Source organism: Strix uralensis, chromosome 4 (assembly GCF_047716275.1).
Source record: "Strix uralensis isolate ZFMK-TIS-50842 chromosome 4, bStrUra1, whole genome shotgun sequence".
Taxonomy (NCBI): Eukaryota; Metazoa; Chordata; class Aves; order Strigiformes; family Strigidae; genus Strix; species Strix uralensis.
Window position 1 is genome coordinate 33,236,295 of NC_133975.1, and position 21,199 is coordinate 33,257,493.

Here is a 21,199-nt window from a genome sequence, read left to right on the forward strand (position 1 = left end):
TATCTTTTGCTTCAGTTATTCAAGCTTTTGGAAATAAGAGTACCCATCCTTTTCGCTCCTTATGTTGCACATTACCAACTGGAGTACCTCATGCAAAACTAGTGAATCCTTTTAAATTAACAGAAATATTTAATCCAGGCACTGCTAATCCAAGGAAATTTTACAGATGAGTAGGCTTCATTTTTTTATGTAACCTTTTTAAAGAAAAGAACTTACATAATATCTTTTTGAAGCAAAACTACCAAAAACATAATATGTCTTTTAGCAGAAGAAAAATTGTAGTATTAATTGATTCATTGGTATTCTCATGATAAACAGAGTTGTAATCTCTCCTTCACATTTGTGATTACAAACCTCAGCTAAATTCTGAGAATAGGAATGAAAACCTAAAAGATTTTTTTTAAAGGCTTTATAGGGTCAAATAAATGTGGCACTATTAGAACTGTTCATGATTTACACTGATCAAAGCTTCATTTGGACTCAAAACTTCTGATGACCAGCTGTGCCTTATAAGGAGCTCCAAGGGACATCTGCTAATTTTTAAGATGGAAGATCTGACAGGCAAAATGTAATTTTCCTTTATCCTTGTAGTTCACTCCTTCCTTCCCCTCATATATCTATCTTTACTTTTATTTATAGCCTTACTGATTTGTCAGAATGTTACTAGATGAGCTGTTTTTTCTACTTCATTCTGTTTTTTTTTAAAGTCCTAGAAAAGCCACCTTGTCTCCTTGCTCAGTTGTTCCTGCACAGTATTTGAGTTTTATCCTTGCCTTGCCTGTCTTCATGTTCTCTTTTCTCAGAGTGTCCCTAGTTCAATATGTTTTGTTAAGCTAGTTTATTCTTTCCTCCCACCCTCATCAGTTTGTATACCCTTTCACTAACTCATGTGTATTTTATCAGAAGTCTCACACCTTCCAGTTTTCTGAACTTAGTTTTTCTTCTGTTTGGTGCCCCTTCTTTACTTTTGGTCTCTGTTTCTGTCTGCCCCCCTCTCTGTCCTTTCCACCTTCTCTCAGAACTCAACTTCTGTTCAAGTTGTAATATTCCAGTTTTCTCCACTCTTTTTTTTTTTTTTTTTAGCTCTTATTTGGTATAGGCAGCTTCCACAGTGTCCTTGAGCAGGGAACTGAAGACTTAAAACAAGATGAAGTGTTGCATTGATCCTGATATGCTGTAGGTGTTGCAATCCACCTAGAGCATGGTCAGTGCAACCTCACTGAACCTAGGTAATTTAGGAGACTAAAAAGTCTCTGCTAAGAACGTGTGACATCAGGCTTACTTGATAAAAAAAATAAATCTAAATAGAATTTTATAGGAGTAGTTAGATCAATGCATTTAACTTGAGAGCTGTCTTGTAATATGTTTCATAGCCTGCTTTTAAATTGTTCAAGAGGTGGAATGCTTTCGTGCAAAAGAAAAGCCACACACAAGCAATTTTTTTTTTTTCTTATACCCTTATAGTTCAGCCAAAATATTTTTTTTTAAAGGAACTGAAAACATTGATTTCAATGGAATGTGCCTAGATGAGTTTATAAGTCACTGCACTCCTATCTGTAGCAAAATATAAAACTAATTTTAATTTAAATTCAGTATGATACATATTCGTAAGGAAATTCTGAACATAATAACTATTTCTCTCTCCTTGTAGCTACATTTTCCTTTCATCTTAGTATTTGAGTGACTGACAATATCCTGCTGTGATTTTTACTAAATAGAAATAATATCCAGCATTTTCTAAAGCTTCCAATTTTTAATAACAGCTAAATTATTTCTGTACTGGTATCTTATATTTAGACAATCAGCCTTACTCTTCTTTTGCCTTCAGTAGCAACATGTTTGATTTTCATTTTGTGCATCCTTTCTGATTAAGGCCACACTGAGTTATTTTTTTAGATACTTAAAATCTACTTGTCTGCACAGAAGACTGAATTGTGCTATAAGCTATATAGAGGTGCCCCCAACCTCCTACTTAAGTTCATAGGAGCTCTGAGGATGCAAAGGCAGAATATAGGTATGAAGTGCTTGAAGTTTAAGGTTAAACATTCTTCATCCTTGTCCTCAATTACAGAATCTTTTGGCTGAGAAGGTGGAACAGCTGATGGAGTGGAGCTCAAGGCGCTCGGTCATCCGCATGAATGGAGACAAATTCCGAAGATTTGTGAAGGCTCCACCTCGTAACTACTCTGTGATAGTGATGTTCACTGCTCTCCAGCCGCAGCGTCAGTGCTCTGTTTGCAGGTAATTTATACTTCAGTGATCTTTTTCATCTTCCACGCCACAGTTTTCAAGTGAACATTTTAATCAATGCGCAGTACACTGAGTAGGATGGTTCTTTGCGTGGGGTAGATGCTTACTATTTAACAGGCTCATGTGTTTGTTACAGCATCTTTTCAACTGCCCTTTAATCTGTGTGTCAAATTCTAAAGTCTTCCTAGTTTTGGGTTTTATTAAATTACAGTTGAATAAAGTGTACACAACTGAGGAATACTTTCTCTTTAAGAAATCTGCTTTATTTTATTATCAGTCAACCATGATCTTTCCAAAGATGTTTTGTGACAGAAGTGATTCATTTCTTCAGTTAATAGATATCCAAGGCTGTGATGCAGGTGTGAGTTACTCTGTGATTTCACAGCTTTGGAAAGTTCTTACATGCAAGCACGTTTCCATGAGGACATGCTTATTGTGGAATACTGTCTGGCACTGCACTTGATATGTTCTCGTGACTCCTTTTAGAATATATATTAGAGTGGCTCTGATATTCTTCTAAGTTCAAGATCTTTCTCTGCAAATTCCAAGTTCAATAAGGTAATCCAAAAATCACTAATGGTAGACATGGAAATAGGGCCAAGGGACTGAAAGGTAGCCATGCACTTAATTACCTTGCTAAACCATAAACTGAGCTAATAAAACCTTCTTCAGCCAAAACATGCATTAGAAATTGTTGTGTTTAGTAGATGGGATTATTGTGTACGGAGTTCTAAACAGTATTTAAATAGGCAGCAAAATACTCTGTAGAACTATGAAATACGTAAGCTGTATGTGAAGAGATATTATTTTTTGGTTTTAAGTAGGTGCACTTTAAACAATACACAAGCAGCTTGTTAGATTTTTTAGGAGTTGGAATGCCACACTTACAATTGAAACTTTTAACTCGTGTACCTGTACTTATATGTGGGTTTTATTAGATTTTTTTTTTTTAATAGATTTTTTGTCATTGAAGTCAGTTGGACAATTTTGAGGGAGAGTATATAAATTGCAGTCCCATGAGTTCACCCTCCACATGTGAACTGTGAAGGAGTAAGTACAGAAGCTTTACAACGTTCTTAAGTCAAAGGAATTTTTCCTTTAAAACTTCCAGCATTTGATTGCTGTCATTTCTTCGTGTTGCCAAAGTTCAACTTTAGGAGACAAAATAGGGGTTGAAAGTTTACCATATTTTTTTAAATAATTCCTTATTTTCCTACCCAGTAGATAAAGCTACAGGAGATGCATTAAGTTCAGCTGTGTAAGGGTCAGTGTATTTATTTGTCATTATAATAGCCATAGCAAATGTGTTATGTACCGCTTTTTTGTGGGGCATGTGAAAACAACATAAATATTGCCGTTATTGAGGAAGTTAATTTTGCTTGCAACTGTATATTGTTTACTGTACTGAAAAAGAGCTTACAAACTTCATCCTGTAACATGCCAGGATAACCATTTATGTACAGAAGCAACTGAAAATCTTTAATCACAAAATGAAGGAAAAAATCAACATACTACTTTCAGTTGGGTTTGTTTAAATAAATGTGAAGTTGCAATCCACCTTTTCATGTGAAATAAAAGGAATTTAATGAGGTTGATCATACTGCACATAAAACCATTATCAGGAAAATCGACATGTTCAAATCAATGGCTAATTAGGAACACTGAAAGGATATATGAAACTGAAATTCACATGTTACTTTATTGTTAGCTATTGACTAGCCACTTTGCCTAAAGGAGAAATAGATTTTTAACTTAATCTGTAATGTTCTGTGAGGATGCTTTTGTCCAAGATATAAGTTAACTGTTACTCATCAAAATATTTTCAGAACAATTGCATAAAAAAAAAAAAAAAATCAATGTCATATTTCAAATACAAAAAAGAACATAGACTAAAATCTTTGACTTTGAATAACTTTGTCACAAGAATTACAAGAATTAGTACTTTTTTTTTTTGGCTATAAAATTGAACCTGGTTAGTTTATGCACCACAGGATTCTTTAAAAAAAATGGTTTTGTCTTTTCCCTTTGGTGGCTAGATTTGAGATTTCAGTGTTTCATGTCCTCTAAATGTCCAGTTTATAAAGAACAGGGGTGCAGTATTTTCAAAAAGGAAAAAAAGATGTTTGTGTGCTGCTGTTGCATAGAGCTACAAATGCTCTGTGCTAAGCATGAAAAACACAGCAATATACAAAAAAGGATAAATAACAGGATGGGGAGTAATGGTAGGAAATGTGGTCCTCTTCTGGAGAAGAGCGGTGAAAGTTGATTGTCATCATTAGATCAGGCCATTGCAAATTTGCACATTTGAGGCCAGAAGATATTGTGTGTATCCTATCTTATTAAAATAAACTATACTCTTTATGTATCTGATTTTTCATTTGATTATATTTAGAACGTTTGTTGTTGAAATGAGCCCCTGCCTATAGTAAAACCAGTGTGATTTTTATGGCAGGTGTTTTGAATGATTGTGCCACCGAAGATGGAGAGGTAGCTTCCTGCATTCAGAAAGTTAGTGTCACTTTTGGCACTCTTCAAAGTGAATGCAGTCACTTTGGTGATCCAGGTTCTCTACCAGACTAAGGACTATTGTGCCTGTCTATTGCTGAGAAGTGCTGTGGTTTGGACATTGTCTAGAAGGAATAAAGAAAGTATTCCCCCTCCCCCTGCCCCGCCCCTGCCCATCCTTTCTAACGTTAGAGAAGTTCCAAATTTTGGATAAAACTTGGTTGAGGTGGTCTTAGCCAAGTCTTAAAACATTTGGAGGCATGATATTTAAACATTTTAAAAAAGTCTTACCTATCCATATACCTACATGTGGAAAGCTGACCAAACTTGGCTCAGAAAATCCAAGGCTTTTCTGTGCGTGGCAAGGAGGATGTTGTAACATCAATCACATAAATTATGTAACAGTTATGATTTGTGGAAGTATATGGAAATAATACCAATTTACTTGTAAAATGCCACATACAAAGAAGTTGCTGGGACTCCAGATATTAGGATGAGACTTTTGTATGTAAAAAATATCCTTTCAGTCAAAGGAGGCTGATCTTTTTCCAGTAAAACCAAAGCATATTTTGTGTTTTGTAGGTATTCTCTAGCAAAAGTTTACTTCACATAAGGTCTTTTTTTTTTCAATGGAATGAAGAGGGTTTCTTTATCATTGCAGGAGATAAATACATAATCTTCTGCATCATCTTGAGAAAGATCAATTAGAAGAATTTTTTTAATGCTTTGGTTGCCAATTTTTTGAAATTTACCTGTTCATCCAATGTGAAGTGCTAAGGCTTGGACAACAGGCCCAAGCCAGAGTTGACCTGTAGATGAATCCTGTATAATTGATAACCATTGTGCTAGTGGGTATTGTACTAAGTTTTAACAACCCACTTGTGCTGATGTAAAAAGTGCTAAAGCATTGAAATACTGCAGCCTGAACAACAGGCCCCAAGCTGAAGCTGCTAACTTAGTGTGTAATCATTAATAAAGTATGTATGCTCACTAGTGAAAGATGCAGCTTAGAATATAATCAGTAGTGAGGATGAAATGCTGAGAGAATGTATCCAACTTCCCTTGTTTAGCCTTGGTCAAGGCAGAGAACCCATGTATTTGGCCTTGTTAGAAACTCCCTTGGTCTCCAACCCCTGAGCCCTGGCCAGGCTTTGGGTGGAATCCAACAGGAGAATGAAACCAGAAATTTTCCGCTCAAAACAAAGATGCCAGCTATTCTGGCTTGCCGATCTCTGGTATATAAGGCTGGACCTGCTCACAGCGACTTTGGATGCCTCACCTATGGATGGACGCATCGCGTAGGACTTCCCACTTGCCAGGACAGGCTCTCCAAATCCTTGCTGTAACTGGGGCTCCCCAGCATCTGCGGATCTAGATGATGGTAACATACGCAAGTGGTGATGTATCTTTCTTAATCACTATTCTCTCTCTCATGTAGTAATGATTTGATGCATTACCCTGTATTTTCCTATTTGTTGCTTTGGGTGCATTATTTTGCCTTACTGCATGTTTTCTGTATTACTCTGTTACATTACATTACTCAGGGAGAAAAGGAGAGTTTACAGCCTTTGGAAGAAGGGACTAGCCACTCACAGTGATTACAAAGGGGCTGTGAGGCTATGCAGGGCAGAAATCAGGAGGTCTAAAGCCCAGCTGGAAATTACCCTGGCTTCAGCAATCAAGGACAACAAGAAATGTTTCTATAAGTATGTCAGTACCAAAAGAAAGACCAGGGAGAGTATCCATCCCCTGCTAGATGCAGGAGGAAACATCCTGCTTGACAAACCTGATCTCCTTCTACGACAGGGTGACCTGCTTATTGGATGAGGGAAAGGCTGTGGATGTAGTTTACCTTGACTTCAGTAAGGCCTTTGACACCGTTTCCCACAGCATTCTCCTGGCAAAACTGGCTGCTCGTGGCTTGGATGGGCACACGCTTCGCTGGGTAAAAAAACTGGCTGGATGGCCGGACCCAAAGAGTTGTGGTGAACGGAGTTAAATCCAGTTGGCGGCCGGTCACAAGTGGTGTCCCCCAGGGCTCGGTTTTGGGGCCACTCCTGTTTAACATCTTTATTGATGATCTAGATGAGGGGACTGAGTGCACCCTCAGGAAGTTTGCAGATGACACCAAGTTGGGTGGGAGTGTTGATCTGCTCGAGGGTAGGGAGGCTCTGCAGAGAGATCTGGACAGGCTGGAGCGATGGTCTAAGGCCAACTGTATGAGTTTCAATAAGGCCAAATGCCGGGTGCTGCACTTGGGCCACAACAACCCCCAGCAGCGCTACAGGCTTGGGAAGCAGTGGCTGGAGAGCTGCCAGTCAGAGAGGGACCTAGGGGTGTTGATTGACAGCCGGCTGAACATGAGCCAGCAGTGTGCCCAGGTGGCCAAGAAGGCCAATGGCATCCTGGCTTGTATCAGAAATAGCATGGCCAGCAGGGACAGGGAAGTGATCTTACCTCTGTACTCGGCACTGGTGAGGCCGCACCTCGATTCCTGTGTTCAGTTTTGGGCCCCTCACTACAAAAAGGACATTGAATTACTCGAGCATGTCCAAAGAAGGGCAACGAAGCTGGTGAAGGGTCTGGAGCACATGTCGTACGAGGAGCAGCTGAGGGAACTGGGGTTGTTTAGTCTGGAGAAGAGGAGGCTGAGGGGAGACCTCATCACCCTCTACAGCTACCTGAAAGGAGGTTGCAGAGAGCTGGGGATGAGTCTCTTTAACCAAGTAATAAGCGATAGGACAAGAGGGAATGGCCTCAAGTTGCGCCAGGGAAGGTTTAGACTGGATATTAGGAAGCATTTCTTTACAGAACAGGTTGTTAGGCGTTGGAATGGGCTGCCCAGGGAGGTGGTGGAGTCCCCATCCCTGGAGGTGTTTAAGAGTAGGGTCGACATAGCGCTGAGGGATATGGTGGAGTTGGGAACTGTCAGTGATAGGTTAACGGTTGGACTAGATGATCTTCAAGGTCCTTTCCAGCCTAGATGATTCTGTGATTATTTGGTTATCGCTAGTAAAATACGCCTACTCTTTTCACTCTGGTGTCTGAGTTTAATTGGTATCCTTAATCAGCAAAACACAATGCTAGTGCTGTTTATTCCTGATATATGTCATATTGTTGTATTTAATGCTTTCCCTTTACTTAATTTTGCTTGATTTACTTCTAATTTTTGACATTAACCCTTTTCAGTATATACTTTTAAAAGTTAGAAGTAATATATATGCATTACTGATTGGAATTTATTCTATGCCCAAAAGAAATTAGGTTGATTTATAAGGTGTTTCTAAAAGACAACTACCAGTTTGTCATCTTTGAGACAGAGATTGGTTCTGTATCCATCTTAATGAAACATTTTCACAAACTGTAATCTGTAAAATATATCCATATCTGAATACATGTTGGTAGTGCCTCTAGTCATGCCTTTATAGTGTTTTTCAAGTAAATTCTATCTTTATCCTACAGTGAAATTTGGAGTACAACATTTCCATCTAGCTTTGTGGACAAGCAAGTTGCAATTTTCTGGTCCAAAAAACTATTGAAAGCCATCTGATGCCTTCACAACTGTGTAAGTGGTAGCATAAATGTCAGCTTTCCAGTTGAGGTTCAGTATGACATAGCTGGTATTGAGAGATGAATTAACCATAACAGATTAGATATCCTGTGTGCTCTTGAATGTGAAGTCATCGGTGGGGGTGGAATGTGTTTCAAACAGTTGGAAGATGTGGGTTTTCTTCCATGCACGTTTGGAAACGTGTTCGATTAAACAGTTTTGGTCCCAGGAAATTAAACTTGGTTAGTCTTAATTGACGTAAGTGTTATTACTATTCTCAGTGTATGTACTCTGCAAGAGCACATTAGAAGCAGATACTAGAGGGCACTTTGATGCACTGTGATGATGAATCAGTTTGGATTCTTTTGGTTTGGATGAACAGTCAGAAAGAATGTAATTCTAAACAGTGACTCCCCAGGATATAAGACCAGCTTCTGTTTTTTACTTTGTGCTTACATATTCACTCAACTAGAGAATTTCTCTCTGTTACCCACATCAGTCACACTACTGAAAAGATTACTTATGTATGTAAGGAGAACAAAAGAACAGTCACTCTGACAATAGCGTCTTCACAGAGATGAAGAGACTGTTTCTCAGCCTGTACTTTGTATTGCATCCAGGCAAATGGTAACTACTAGCCTGACTTGAGTGCATTTTTGGGTGGAAATTCTCTTTCAACTTCGCTGCCCTTTGACATCCTGCCTCTTGCCATCTATCCCCCCATTTTATTATTACTACATTTTCCCAAAGGGGTCAGCACCATTTTACCAACCATACTTCAAGGACTGCCCCCCACTCCACTTGATTGAGTCTTAGTGCTTTGATTTTCAGCTGCATATGGGCTTTAACTCTAGCCTGCTGAAACCATCACTGTGTGGCCTGTTCCTCTGCATTCTTCATCCTTATCATTAACTTGTTCTTTTTTTGTGTGTTGCTGTACCATCTAATAACTCCATAAAAAATTATATGAGGTCTTTTATTTTACTTTCTAAGCTCTGCTTCTCTCATATTACTGGCAGAAGCAGCCATCTCTGTTTTGTGTACAGGTGCATATCAGAGATGTCTTGTTTGTTGCCAAACAGTTCACATATTTGGTTCATTTTTCAAATTTGTTGCTGGGGTATCTTCATTTAGAAAGGGATATCTGGGTCAGAGAAATGAAACTGGTCACTTGAGTTTTTTTTCCCCAACAGCTGAAGCCCATCAGCAAAAAGATGCATATTTTGTTTCTTTTTTTTTTTTTTCCTTAGCATAGTGTTCCTTGAAAAGATCAGAGCAGTGTCAGAGGCTAAAGATACTGAGTTTCAGTGGATAGGGACTATACCTTAACCTGTGCCACTAGTTCGTTATGAGATAATGGTTCAAACATGTGAATTATACATGTACATCTTGCTTTGAATATCAAGCTACCTGAAACAAATCGATTTTGTTTTGTATACTTTCTACTATGTTTATTTATGCCTGTGAATTCCTGAATCATAGAATCATTCAGGTTGGAAAAGACCCTTGGGATCATTGAGTCCAACCATCAGCCCTACTCTACAAAGTTCTCCCCTACACCATATCCCCCAACACCACATCCAAATGACCCTTAAACCCATCCAGGAATGGTGACTCCACCACCTCCCTGGGCAGCCTATTCCACTGTCTGACCACTCTTTCTGGGAAAAATTTTTTCCCAATGTGCAGTCTAAACCTCCACTGTTGCAGTTTAAAGCCATTCCCTCTTGTTCTGTCACTAATCACCTGTGAGAAGAGACCAGCACCAACCTCTGTACAATGTCCTTTCAGGTAGGAGTAGAGAGTGATGAGGTCTCCCCTCAGCCTTCTCCTCCTCAAACTGAACAATCCCAGCTCCCTTAATCTCTCCTCATAGGATTTGTTCTCCAGGCCCTTCACCAGCTCCGTTGCCCTCCTCTGCACTCGCTCCAGCACCTCGATATCTCGCTCGTATTGAGGTGCCCAAAACTGGACACAATACTCCAGGTGTGGCCTCACCAGTGCAGAGTACAGGGGGACTATCACCTCCCTACTTCTGCTGGTCACACTATTTCTAACACAAGCCAGGATGCCATTGGCTTTCTTGGCCACCTGGGCACACTGCTGGCTCATGTTCAGCTACTTGTCAATTAGAACCCCCAGATCCTTCTCTTCCAGACAGCTCTCCAGCCACACCTCCCCAAGCCTGTAGCGATGCATGGGGTTGTTGTGGCCCAAGTGCAGGACCTGGCACTTGGCCTTGTTGAAGCTCATCCCGTTAACGTTGGCCCACCGATGTGGCAATTGAGGCACGGACTCTCCATGAAGTGCAAAAGGAAAGTCCCTTTATTATTACATTAGGACATACTTATGCTATGGTTAAAGCTCTTACTTCATAATTAGCAAATCAGCAATTAGACCTTTTCTCCTATCGCAAAAGACTACTCTAACACGCGCTGTGCAGACCAATCAACTTCTCGCTGTTCACACAGTGGTAACTTTTCACAGTTCAGTGTTGCAGCTGTCTGTTGTTTTTCCCTGCCACATTGGCACAACTTGGCAGTTTCTTATCTTACTCCCAAGGCCTGTTTTTCATCAAAGCCTTGCTGCTTCGCAGGGGCTGCGCAGAGCTGACAGGCCAATGTTGACTTGCCCGTCTCCCACGCACCGATCCAATCTATCCAAGTCTCTCTGTAGAGCCTCCCTGTCCTCATGCAGATCAACTCTCCCGCTGAACTTGGTGTCATCTGCGAACTTACTGATGATACACTCTATGTCCTTATCAAGATCATCAATAAAGATGTTGAACAGAAATGGTCCCAACACTGAGCCCTGAGGAACACCACTTGTGACCGGCCGCCAGCTGGATTTAGCTCCATTGACCACCACTCTCTGGGACCGTCCATCCAGCCAGTGCTTGACCCAGCAGACCGTTCGCTCATCCAGGCCATGAGCAGCCAGTTTTTCTATGAGAATTCTATGGGGAACTGTGTCGAATGCTTTTCAAAGATCCAGGTAGACAATATCCATAGCTTTTCCCTCGTCCAATAGTCAGGTCACCTTGTCATAGAAGGAGATCAGGTTTGTCAGGCAGGACCTGCCTTTCATAAACCCATGCTGACTAGGCGTGATCCCCTGGTTGTCCATTATATGACTTTTAATGGCACTTGAGATGACCTGCTCCATGACCTTCCCTGCTACCGAGGTCAGACTGACAGGTCTATAGTCTCCTGGATCCTCCTTTCTGCCTCTCTTGTAGATGGGTGTTACATTTGCCACCCTCCAGTCCAATGGGACCTCCCCAGTTAGCCATGACTTCAGGTAAATCATGGAAAGTGGCTTGGTGAGCACATCTGCCAACTCTTTCAGCACCCTTGGGTGTAACCCACCCGGTCCCACAGACTTGTGTGCATCCAAGTGGTGTAGCAGGTCTCTGACTACTTCCTCCTTAATTGTGATGACCTCATTCTGCTTCCCCTCCCTGTCTCCTAGCTCATGAGGCTGCGTGTCCAGGGAACAGCCAGTTCCACTGCTAAAGACTGAGACAAAGTAGGCGTTGAGCTCCTCAGCCTTTTCCTCATCCTTTGTTACGATGTTTCCTTCTGCATCCAATAAAGGAGGGAGATTTTCCCTAATCCTCCTTTTGTTGTTAATGAATTTATAGAAACATTTTTTATTATCTTTAACAGCTGTAGCCAGGTTGAGCTCTAGCTGTGCTTTGCCTCTCCTAATGTTCTCCCTGCATAGCTTCACTACATCTTTATAGTCTTCACGAGATGTTTCTTTTAAAGATGTAACTGAGCCTGTTTGAATCTTTGAGTTGGTGCAAGTCAAGATTAAAACCTAGAATTAGCATCATAAATGATCAGGAGGAAAATGGGGAAATACTACAGAGTAAGACTGTAGTAATGACAGGTGACCACTTGTGGAGACAAACTTATAAGCTGCGTAAACTGAAAATTGTGTTTCAGTCCTGGATGATGTTTAGTAGTATTTTACCATGAAAGTAACAAACCTGCTTCCAGATTCTTGGAAAACACAGTTTTGCAAAGACAGTATTTATGAAGAAGCAGCTAGAAATAGCTGGTAATGCAGAGCAGTTTGTGTAGCCAGTGATTTCTTCACCCCTATGTTGACTAGACTATTGCATTTTTAAAAGCGTCACAAGTTTCATTATACTGAAAGGAGCACTGATTACTCCCATTAGCTGAAGTTGTGTGTGTGTCTATAAATACATATGTGTGTGTAAATATACATATAAAGTATATACAAAAAATATATATGTAGCACATGAGGGAGGTAAATTTTGCAGGTGTAGCACATGTTTTCTAAAGGCTTATTTTGTTTCATTTGAGTGACAAGGCTGAATGCTGTCAGAAATTATTAATGGCAACTATTGGAACAAGCTTGTAGTTACTGCAGAAAGCCTGCTGCAGAATGAGCTCAAAGTCAACTGCTTAATCTATGCCTTCTGTATTTCTTACAGCAATGCATAAAAGGTAAGTTATAATTCAACATATAGTTGTGTATTTTTAAGTTTTGAGCTTAATGTAGTACGTGTTTCATAAAGGGCTCTGAATGTAGCTGCCTTCTGCTGTTCACTCATAATGTGTAAAAGGAAATGGCAAAATTTGAGAAGAATTCCACGTAATTTTATTAACATCTACCTTATCAGTGAGACCTCCAAGAGGAGATTTTTAATCTAGAAAAGAGAGGAATTCTGTTTGTTTCCCTGTCCAAGAAGGTATCTTGGAAAACTGTTTTCAAGTAGCCGATCAAAGAGTAGGTCAACAGCAAAAAGATTCTGACAGTCAAGGAGGTGTCATCAGAAACAAGAAACAGGATCCTCCTCTGCCTTTCAGTTTTCTGCTCGTTGATCAAGAGTGGGTAGTGAGAAAATCATTGACATGTCTCTTAACTGTACTGTGAGGGAATTATCTTTTGAACTTTTGTTCAAAGAAGGAAGAGGAAATCTGTAAGGAGCTGTTGAAAGTTCTGCAATTGCTTCTCTAGTGCTCTTCAGGATCTTGGTAGAAGTATTGAGTCCTGTTTAACAAGGCAGTAATTTTATACTTGGATCATAACAGGCTCCTTATTCTTCCTGTGGTCACAACTTATTTTTTTTTTTTACTTTGCAGCTTCTACAAAATATGATCTTGTAGCTTCTTTTCATCTTCAGAATATTGAAAATTTCATGGGATGCTGTAAATAGAATAGCATGGATTTTAGCTTGCTTTCTCCTATTGTAGAAACCTACATTGAATGAACAGTGTAGTTTTCAACTATTGTCCATACTCTCTTCATTTTGTTCTGTGTGGTGAATTTTCTGGACACATTTATAGATTCTTCAGTGCTTTTCATTGTGACATTATGAGTCACCCTAAACATAAATAAAAGCAAATTAGCATTCTGAATTTATTATTTACTTGAAACTGAGAAGTCAAAACGTGCACTTATCCCCTTCTCTTCATTTTGGGAAAGTCATTCCAAATAAAAAATGTTGTTGGAGGTCAATTGCAGCATTGATCACAGTTTACTTTAAACATAAGAATGGGTACGTGACCTGGTAGTGCACTCTTTGCCAATTGTACATTTGTAAGTCTTTTGTACAGTCCATAGGTGCCAAAAAATAATGCTTTACTGCTTTCTTTGACAAATAAATCCACAGTCTCTTTTATTCTTTTCCTAATATTCCATTTGTGTTTTCCTTACTATAATGTTGGACTAATAGAATAAAATTAATCTACTTTAATATAGCTCAAGCTATATAAATCTGATTATCTGCCATAGACACCTACATAATTAATCTTTTTAAATAAAACTTTTAATATTTCATGAGCACCTCTTGCTTAATGGAAGAAATTTTTGTAGAGCATTTGCTCCGCAGCTTAGTTTTCACTGTGTTGAATTCTCTAGGTAAATCTAATAGTAGCATTCCCATTTGTTCTGGCCACTATTTGGTAGTAGTTGGTTAATATTACTGTTGTTGTTGCTAGTTCCTGTGTTGCTGTTACCATGAAATTCTGAAGAGGTGACTAGCAGCAAAAGCATTTAAATCTTCTCCGTCTATCAGAAAATTCTGTCAAACTAGCAAGAGCAGTGCTAACATGTTATTGTTCTGATGAGTTCATACCAAGTGTACTTCTGCCCTTTGTAGTTTTTCATGTAGTTATTATAATTTCATATAATTAACATTACTTCATAGAAACAATCTGATAGAATTGATATTAACGAATGATAGAGATAGGTAGATAAGAAGTGACAGACCTGATACTGCCTGATGTGAATTGGAGACTGAAATTTTCAGCCAAGTGCTTATGGTTTTTACTATTACTGTATCTGAAAAGGAGTAACCAATGCTACAAAAAATATTAATATGACTGTCAGCAATGTATCAGTTGGAGAGTATAGAGTGGACTGTAGGATGTTCTTCAGTTCTGTATGTGGGAATCCTGTAACCTTGTACTCCTGCCCCTCCTTGTTCCACTCTTGCTTCACTCTTGCTTCTGTACACGCCTGAAGAGCTGCTATGAGAATGTATTACAGAATGCTTTGCTGTCTTCAGTGTGAAGATGAAATTGTGCTCTGAATCTATTATAGAAAATCTAAGACAACCTTTTGCAAAATTGTATTTCCTGAAGTATACTTTCTACCTATTATATTAATTCAAAATAATTCAAAGATGCAAAATACATGGAGATCAATGGGAACAAGTGTGTTCTCTCAAACAGTGGGGGCATAAATGGAGTATCTGAATTTCCCAGAAATATTGTTTCATCACAAGTGAAAGGTAGATTATGAAGAATGATGGCATCAAGATGAAGTGATTTTTATCTTGTTTTTATAATAAAAATGGTCCAGCTTTAATATAGTAGGTTTAACAGAACAGTGCCCTACAGATATTACTTAAGATTTTACAGCATTCTTTGATGTTGTCTGACTGCCCTCTTCAGGATGACAGTGACTGTGTTAGTCTGCTTAATGTTAGTATCTGTTTCTAGAAATAACCAATCTAATTAATGCCTAATTCACTTGTTTTATTTTATAATTGCAAACTTTGTCCATTGTGTAAATGTGTTAAGTAGCAAATGTTACTCAATCAGGTAATAAGGGTGAAAGTTGAGTTTTGTTGTGCTTAATAAGACTTATTCTTTGGGGTGTGTAAGATATCATAAAATTTCATTTTAACTTCTGTTTTTTTTATGACAGATTTTTTTTGTGTACAATATATTCCTTGATACAACAATTCTGCTGGAGTTGTATGTAATATATTTCATGCCTAAGGCTGATTTCAGTTATGAGGAAATGGGAAGGGTCTTATGACATCCGTGGTCCTGTCATCATCTTCCTCTCTTTGCTCTCTCAAAATACATAATTTATTGTGTGTTTAGTGCAGAGTTTCTCTTGCAATAAACTGATTTTTGCATCTACAGCTTTTAAATAAAGTGTTCTGCACCATCAAACACATGGAACTGGTTTTATGGAAATACTGTTTTGAGAAAAGCTGCAGAACATGTTTATTTATACTAGTTCTGCATCTTACCACATGAAAAGATAAGTTGCCAAGTGGTAGAACCTTGATTTAGACTTGACAGCAGATACAATTAATTAGTAATATAGCAATAATTAGCAAATGAGCCTGTGTAAAGCCAAAAGTACTGCAAGGATCCTGTTGGGGTTTTTTCTTTTCTTTTCTTTTTTTTTTTTTTTTTTTTTTTCTGAACTATTCACTGATACGGATTTGTCCTGTGGAAGAACCTGTGGTTTTATCGTTTTGTGATTGTGTGTTTAGAGAACATCTCTGCTGGTAAGGATCCCAGAATTCTCCTGGAATTAATTTTTTTCCTTTCTTCTCAGTGCAGACAGGGCAAAGTTGTTTGTTTCAGTTTGGCTGTTTTTCTTCTTTCAAAATGAATGAAGGAACAAACAAAACCCAACCAAACAACAAAAAAATCACCTGAATATAGAGCCATGAGTAAAGCCAAGAGGAGGCTTTCTGACAAATTTGAGTAGTAGCAATATGAATTTCTAGTGATGATAGCAAAGATTATTTAACCCTGTATGTTGTGAAAAATCATCACATTTAAAACAAGTTTTATAGAAATTATCTTGAGTGTATTATGCTACTTACAAGCGTACTGTTCATTTAGTTAGCAGTGCTTAGCAGTTTCTATGGCTTTTTCTATGGCTCTGCTAATTTAGGAAGATTACTCCTGTCACATCTCTGTGTTATTTTTCCACTAGTTTCAGAATTCCTTTATGTGCAGCTGTCTCCAGCAAGTAAATCCTGATATCCTGCTCAAGGGCCATGTAAGCATTTCCTTGCATGGATCTGTTAGCAGATTTGCGTGACGCTTGCCACTCAGGCCACTCCTGTTTTCTGAGACTCTTAAATACAGAAAACGTTAGTTGTAAACATCATCTTGGGACATCTCTGGTATAGTTTGACTTAACACATTTCTGATTTTGGAGAAGGCAAGTTTGAAGCAAGGAGATGCATAACTAGCTGAAACTTTTTTTAATTGATATTAAGGGTGTTGAGAATGACACTGCAAATGTAATTCATCTAAGATCTGCAGCTGGTTATAGAATATTTTTTGCCACATGGCTGTATGATTGTTTCTTTTCCTTAACAGGCAAGCTAATGAAGAATATCAAGTGCTGGCTAATTCATGGCGCTATTCCTCTGCTTTTTCGAACAAACTGTTTTTCACAATAGTGGATTATGATGAAGGGGCAGATGTTTTTCAACAGGTAAATGTTGGATACTGTAAAACATTCTTAATTTTTAGAACTACATGTTGATTTGACAAATGATACAAGACTAATTATTTTCTGTGTGTAGCTGTGTACCTCTGTTTTATGTACAAATTCTTCCTGGTTAAAAACACCAGACACTGCAGTTTCTGTGACGTAAGTGAAGACAGATTTTTTACCAGTAGCCACTTCTAGTATTTTCCAAGTGTAGTTTATAATGTTTGTTTATAGATTACATTATATGTGCACAAATTTTTTTTCAACTCATTGTTAATGTCATTTTTTGAATTAAGCACAATGCAACTAATGTTTGCCTTTAAAGATTTCCTTTAGGGGAAAAAAGCTCTTAACTAAAAGAGCCTTTTAATTGCTTTTATGTAATACAAGATTCTTCAACTCCATTAATATTTTTATTTTTCTGGAAGTTCTTCAGGGAGAACAGAAGAGACAGGTTTAGATTTTAAATATTGGCTATGAAGAGTGAAAAATCAATTGTTGGAGAACAGTCTAAGGCCCCCTCTTAAATTAAGTAGTCAAGGCAAAACGCATCCCTTGAAAATGAATACTAAATATTGATGTTTTTCTCTGATATTTATCTGCTTATTGAAGCTAAAAATGTAGATTAAGAGGAGTGACAAGTTTTTAAGTTCTCTGTATTTTTAACCACCTTATGGTGAAGTGTGTGATTGAAAATTTTCAGGGGAAAATTTTAATATTTATTTTTAAAGTACTTAATTTAAAAAGTTTAATTACTGTGCTTCATATATATTTTTGCTTCCAATTGACATCTTAGAATGTATTGTGTAAAGAATGGTTATTAATGGCTTAAGATTTTGCCTTAAAAATTTTAGTTCAAATAAGCCTTACAATCACCTTACATTATCCTACATAGTTACAATAATGCAAAATACGTTGTTTGCTTTTGTCTTAGGCCAATCAATACATATTAGAATAGTCCAGTCCAATTTACTCCTTGTGTAAAAGGGCACACATTCAGCTTATTTCAGGTGGTATGTATTTAGTCATGTAAAAGTTAGACCAAATTGGATAAAATATGTATATTTTTGACTGTCTTTGAAAACTAGTGTTAAGAATAAGTGATACTAATGACTATTCTGATTTGGGGGAAATCTAGTTCTGACCTTATGTTTATATGTGCTAAAAAGTCACGTAATACCGATGCCATAGCAAAACCCCCCAAAAAAGTAATGTGAATTTGATTTTTCAGCTTTTACTCTGTTTATAGAGAAATGAAAAAGCAGTTGCAGACCAACTGCCCCCAAACTCTATACAATGTCAGAAGGTGTGTGTATCTCAGAATGTTTCTGTATCTTACAAAATATTTTATTCAACTATTTCTCAATATTTGTCTTAGCCTTTCTCAGAATATTTTTTATTTCCAAATCAGTTCACTAAAGAAGAGGGCTGGTTTTTGCTTAGATGGAGAATATTTTACTAGCTGGTAATTTCTATTGATAAGTTCAGTTCTGTACTTGATTAAATATGTTTTGGTAATGTGATAAAACTCATTTTGTAGGAATGAAACAAACAAGTTTAGTCTGCCTTTGTTATTTAATTTAAAGATCTCCATATTGCATCATCTTTAAGTATTGCCCCTGATTTTGTTTGTGTTTTCACTTTTTTCAAGAGTTTTTATTGCACTGTTTCTGAGATGGACTAAATATGGAGGAATTTTATACAGTAAAGTTATATTCTCCTATACTACCTTGCAAAGTTGAAGTCAAAATTTAAAGTGGCAAATGTAAATTGTGTTTATCAACTTTGAGTTTTTTGATATACTGTGATAGTTCCAGTGACATCAGCACATGGATTAACAGTCATGTAGTTTCTAGGGCAAGTTACGTAGTCTAAGCTAGTTATCTAGGCCTTTCTGAATTCAAAAATAACTAGTCACTAGTGGGTTGTCTGTCTTGAAGCCAGTGAAAGACTGGATGAATAGTTTAGTCTAGTTAATTTTGGATTGGTGAGAGCTAGGCAAGAGAAACAACGTCAAGCTATTTGAACACTTTTTTCCTCCCCTAGAATTACAACCTAATAGACTTTAATAGTTTGGATGGGTGTGGGACATCTCTTTTACTAATTACAGGAAAGTTCTTACAGTGTGTGAAAACTTGTAAAGCAGAAGATATTGTTACTCAGAAGAGCTTGTAGGTGAAATAATTAAACATCCCGAAGAATCTTCTGGAAGGAATATTCTGAGCACTCTTTTTGCAGGACTATACATGAAGATATATAAAAAAGAGTAATTTATGGAGGCAAATAATATTTTTCATGCGAATTAGACTTGTGTTGTCTCATACATAAAAGGTAAACATTTTTGAGGATAGAGTTACTAATTTTTTTTTTCTGCTATTTTTCTTGGGTTTATAGCTGAATATGAATTCTGCTCCGACTTTCATGCATTTTCCTCCAAAAGGTAAACCCAAGAGAGCTGACACATTTGACCTGCAGAGAATCGGATTTGCAGCTGAGCAGCTAGCTAAATGGATAGCTGACAGAACAGATGTTCATGTAAGTTATTTGACAATTTTAAAAGTTGAAGCCAAATGTATCTTTGTAGTCTGAGACAGGCTGATGACAAATTCCATCTCTCCTTAATACGTTTTTTCCTCAAATGTAGATTCTAGAACACATTAAAAAAAAATAGTCACCGTACTTGTGGTAACTTCTCCAGTTTGCTGATTATATTCCACTCGCTTTGTTAAATTTTATGTAGTCTTATTCTGGATGGAAAACAAGCAATAATATTGTGATAATTAGTTGTTAATAAGTAAAACGTGATTTGCAAAACTATATATAAACCAGATCCAAATGTAGCCACTCCTAATTCAGACACAACCTGAAATCTGTTGGAGAAGTAATGTGTTGAACAGTTCAAAATGATGCTTAAAACTTTTTTCATATTATGTGCTTATATAAGGGAAGTACTATTTTGTCTTAAGTATACCTTTAGGGATTAGTCTTTCTGACTCTGAAACCAGATTTCAGATGCTCCCTGTTTGTTTGTATGAAATACGATCTGTATGTATGCCTTTATTTGCGATCTGTATTTGCATTTATCTTTTCCAGATTAGAGTGTTCAGGCCTCCTAACTATTCTGGTACAATTGCACTGGCTCTTCTGGTATCTCTTGTTGGTGGCTTGTTATATCTGCGAAGAAATAACTTGGAGTTCATTTACAACAAAACTGGCTGGGCCATGGCAGCTCTGGTATGCAGATTTTCCTTACTAATATGCTTTTTATTAGTTTCTTATCCTATCATATGTGTCTTCATTGCTTGCACAGTAAATTAAGAATGATTGTGTTAATACATTGTTCAGAATGGTACTATCAGACAAAGATTCATAATCTAGATTTTGGGGCTAATTCTCATAAGCAGTATCAGTTACTATGAGTGATTCAATGAAAATTAGCAAATACTCTGGTAGTTACCTGCCGTTTTTTGTTTGAGCTTTAATAAGAAAATATTTCTAATAAAAAGTGTTACTAATGTTCACTGCCATCATTCAATGTGTCCTTTTTTGTAAAAGCAGTAATGTTGTGATTTGGTTCAGTGTGGATGTTAATGTCAGACTGTATTGCTTTAGAATAATGAAAGTTTAAGAAAAGTAACAAAGGCTTTTATATATTTGTAAGGAAATTCTAAAAGAATTAAGAAAGAAAGAAAAAGGTAGCAATTCTTTCCAAAATTAGTTTCAGGAGTACTGACCTCAAAGTTCCACTGTTAGCCTAAATGAGAATAGGATGATCTTATAGGGTTAACTCTGAGGAAATTGTAAAACTAGCCAATAGTCTGCTTGAAATATTAGTCCACTAAACCCTCAAGGCCATAAATAAGGAATTAAGGTTTAACATGCTTAATAGTATATCGCAGTATATTTATTTATATCATAGTTTTCAAATAACTGAGTAGACTGATGAAAAATGTGGACTGTGCGGCATAGCTGTCTCAGTTTCAGATAGGAAGTAGCATGCAAAGATGGTAGATGATGGTTAAGGTGTAGCAATAAATAGTTGTTACTCTGTCATCATTATGACTGACAGAAGAGGAAAAATCTGAGTAGCAGCATCTAAGGCTTAGTTTTCAGGGACGTGGAGTCAAGAGCATAGTTATCAACAGTAGAGTAGTGTCTATG

General features: G+C 37.5%; 1 protein-coding gene across 1 annotated transcript in view; it reads left to right on the plus strand.

The window, feature by feature from the left end:
- TUSC3 (tumor suppressor candidate 3) overlaps nt 1-21,199 on the plus strand; it is a 142,760-nt gene that overhangs the window by 48,073 nt on the left and 73,488 nt on the right. Inside the window, exons 2-5 of the mRNA XM_074866287.1 lie at nt 2,072-2,241; nt 16,921-17,038; nt 19,433-19,573; nt 20,132-20,272. Coding sequence (XP_074722388.1) covers nt 2,072-2,241; nt 16,921-17,038; nt 19,433-19,573; nt 20,132-20,272 — 570 coding nt within the window. The remainder of the gene's footprint in view (nt 1-2,071; nt 2,242-16,920; nt 17,039-19,432; nt 19,574-20,131; nt 20,273-21,199) is intronic.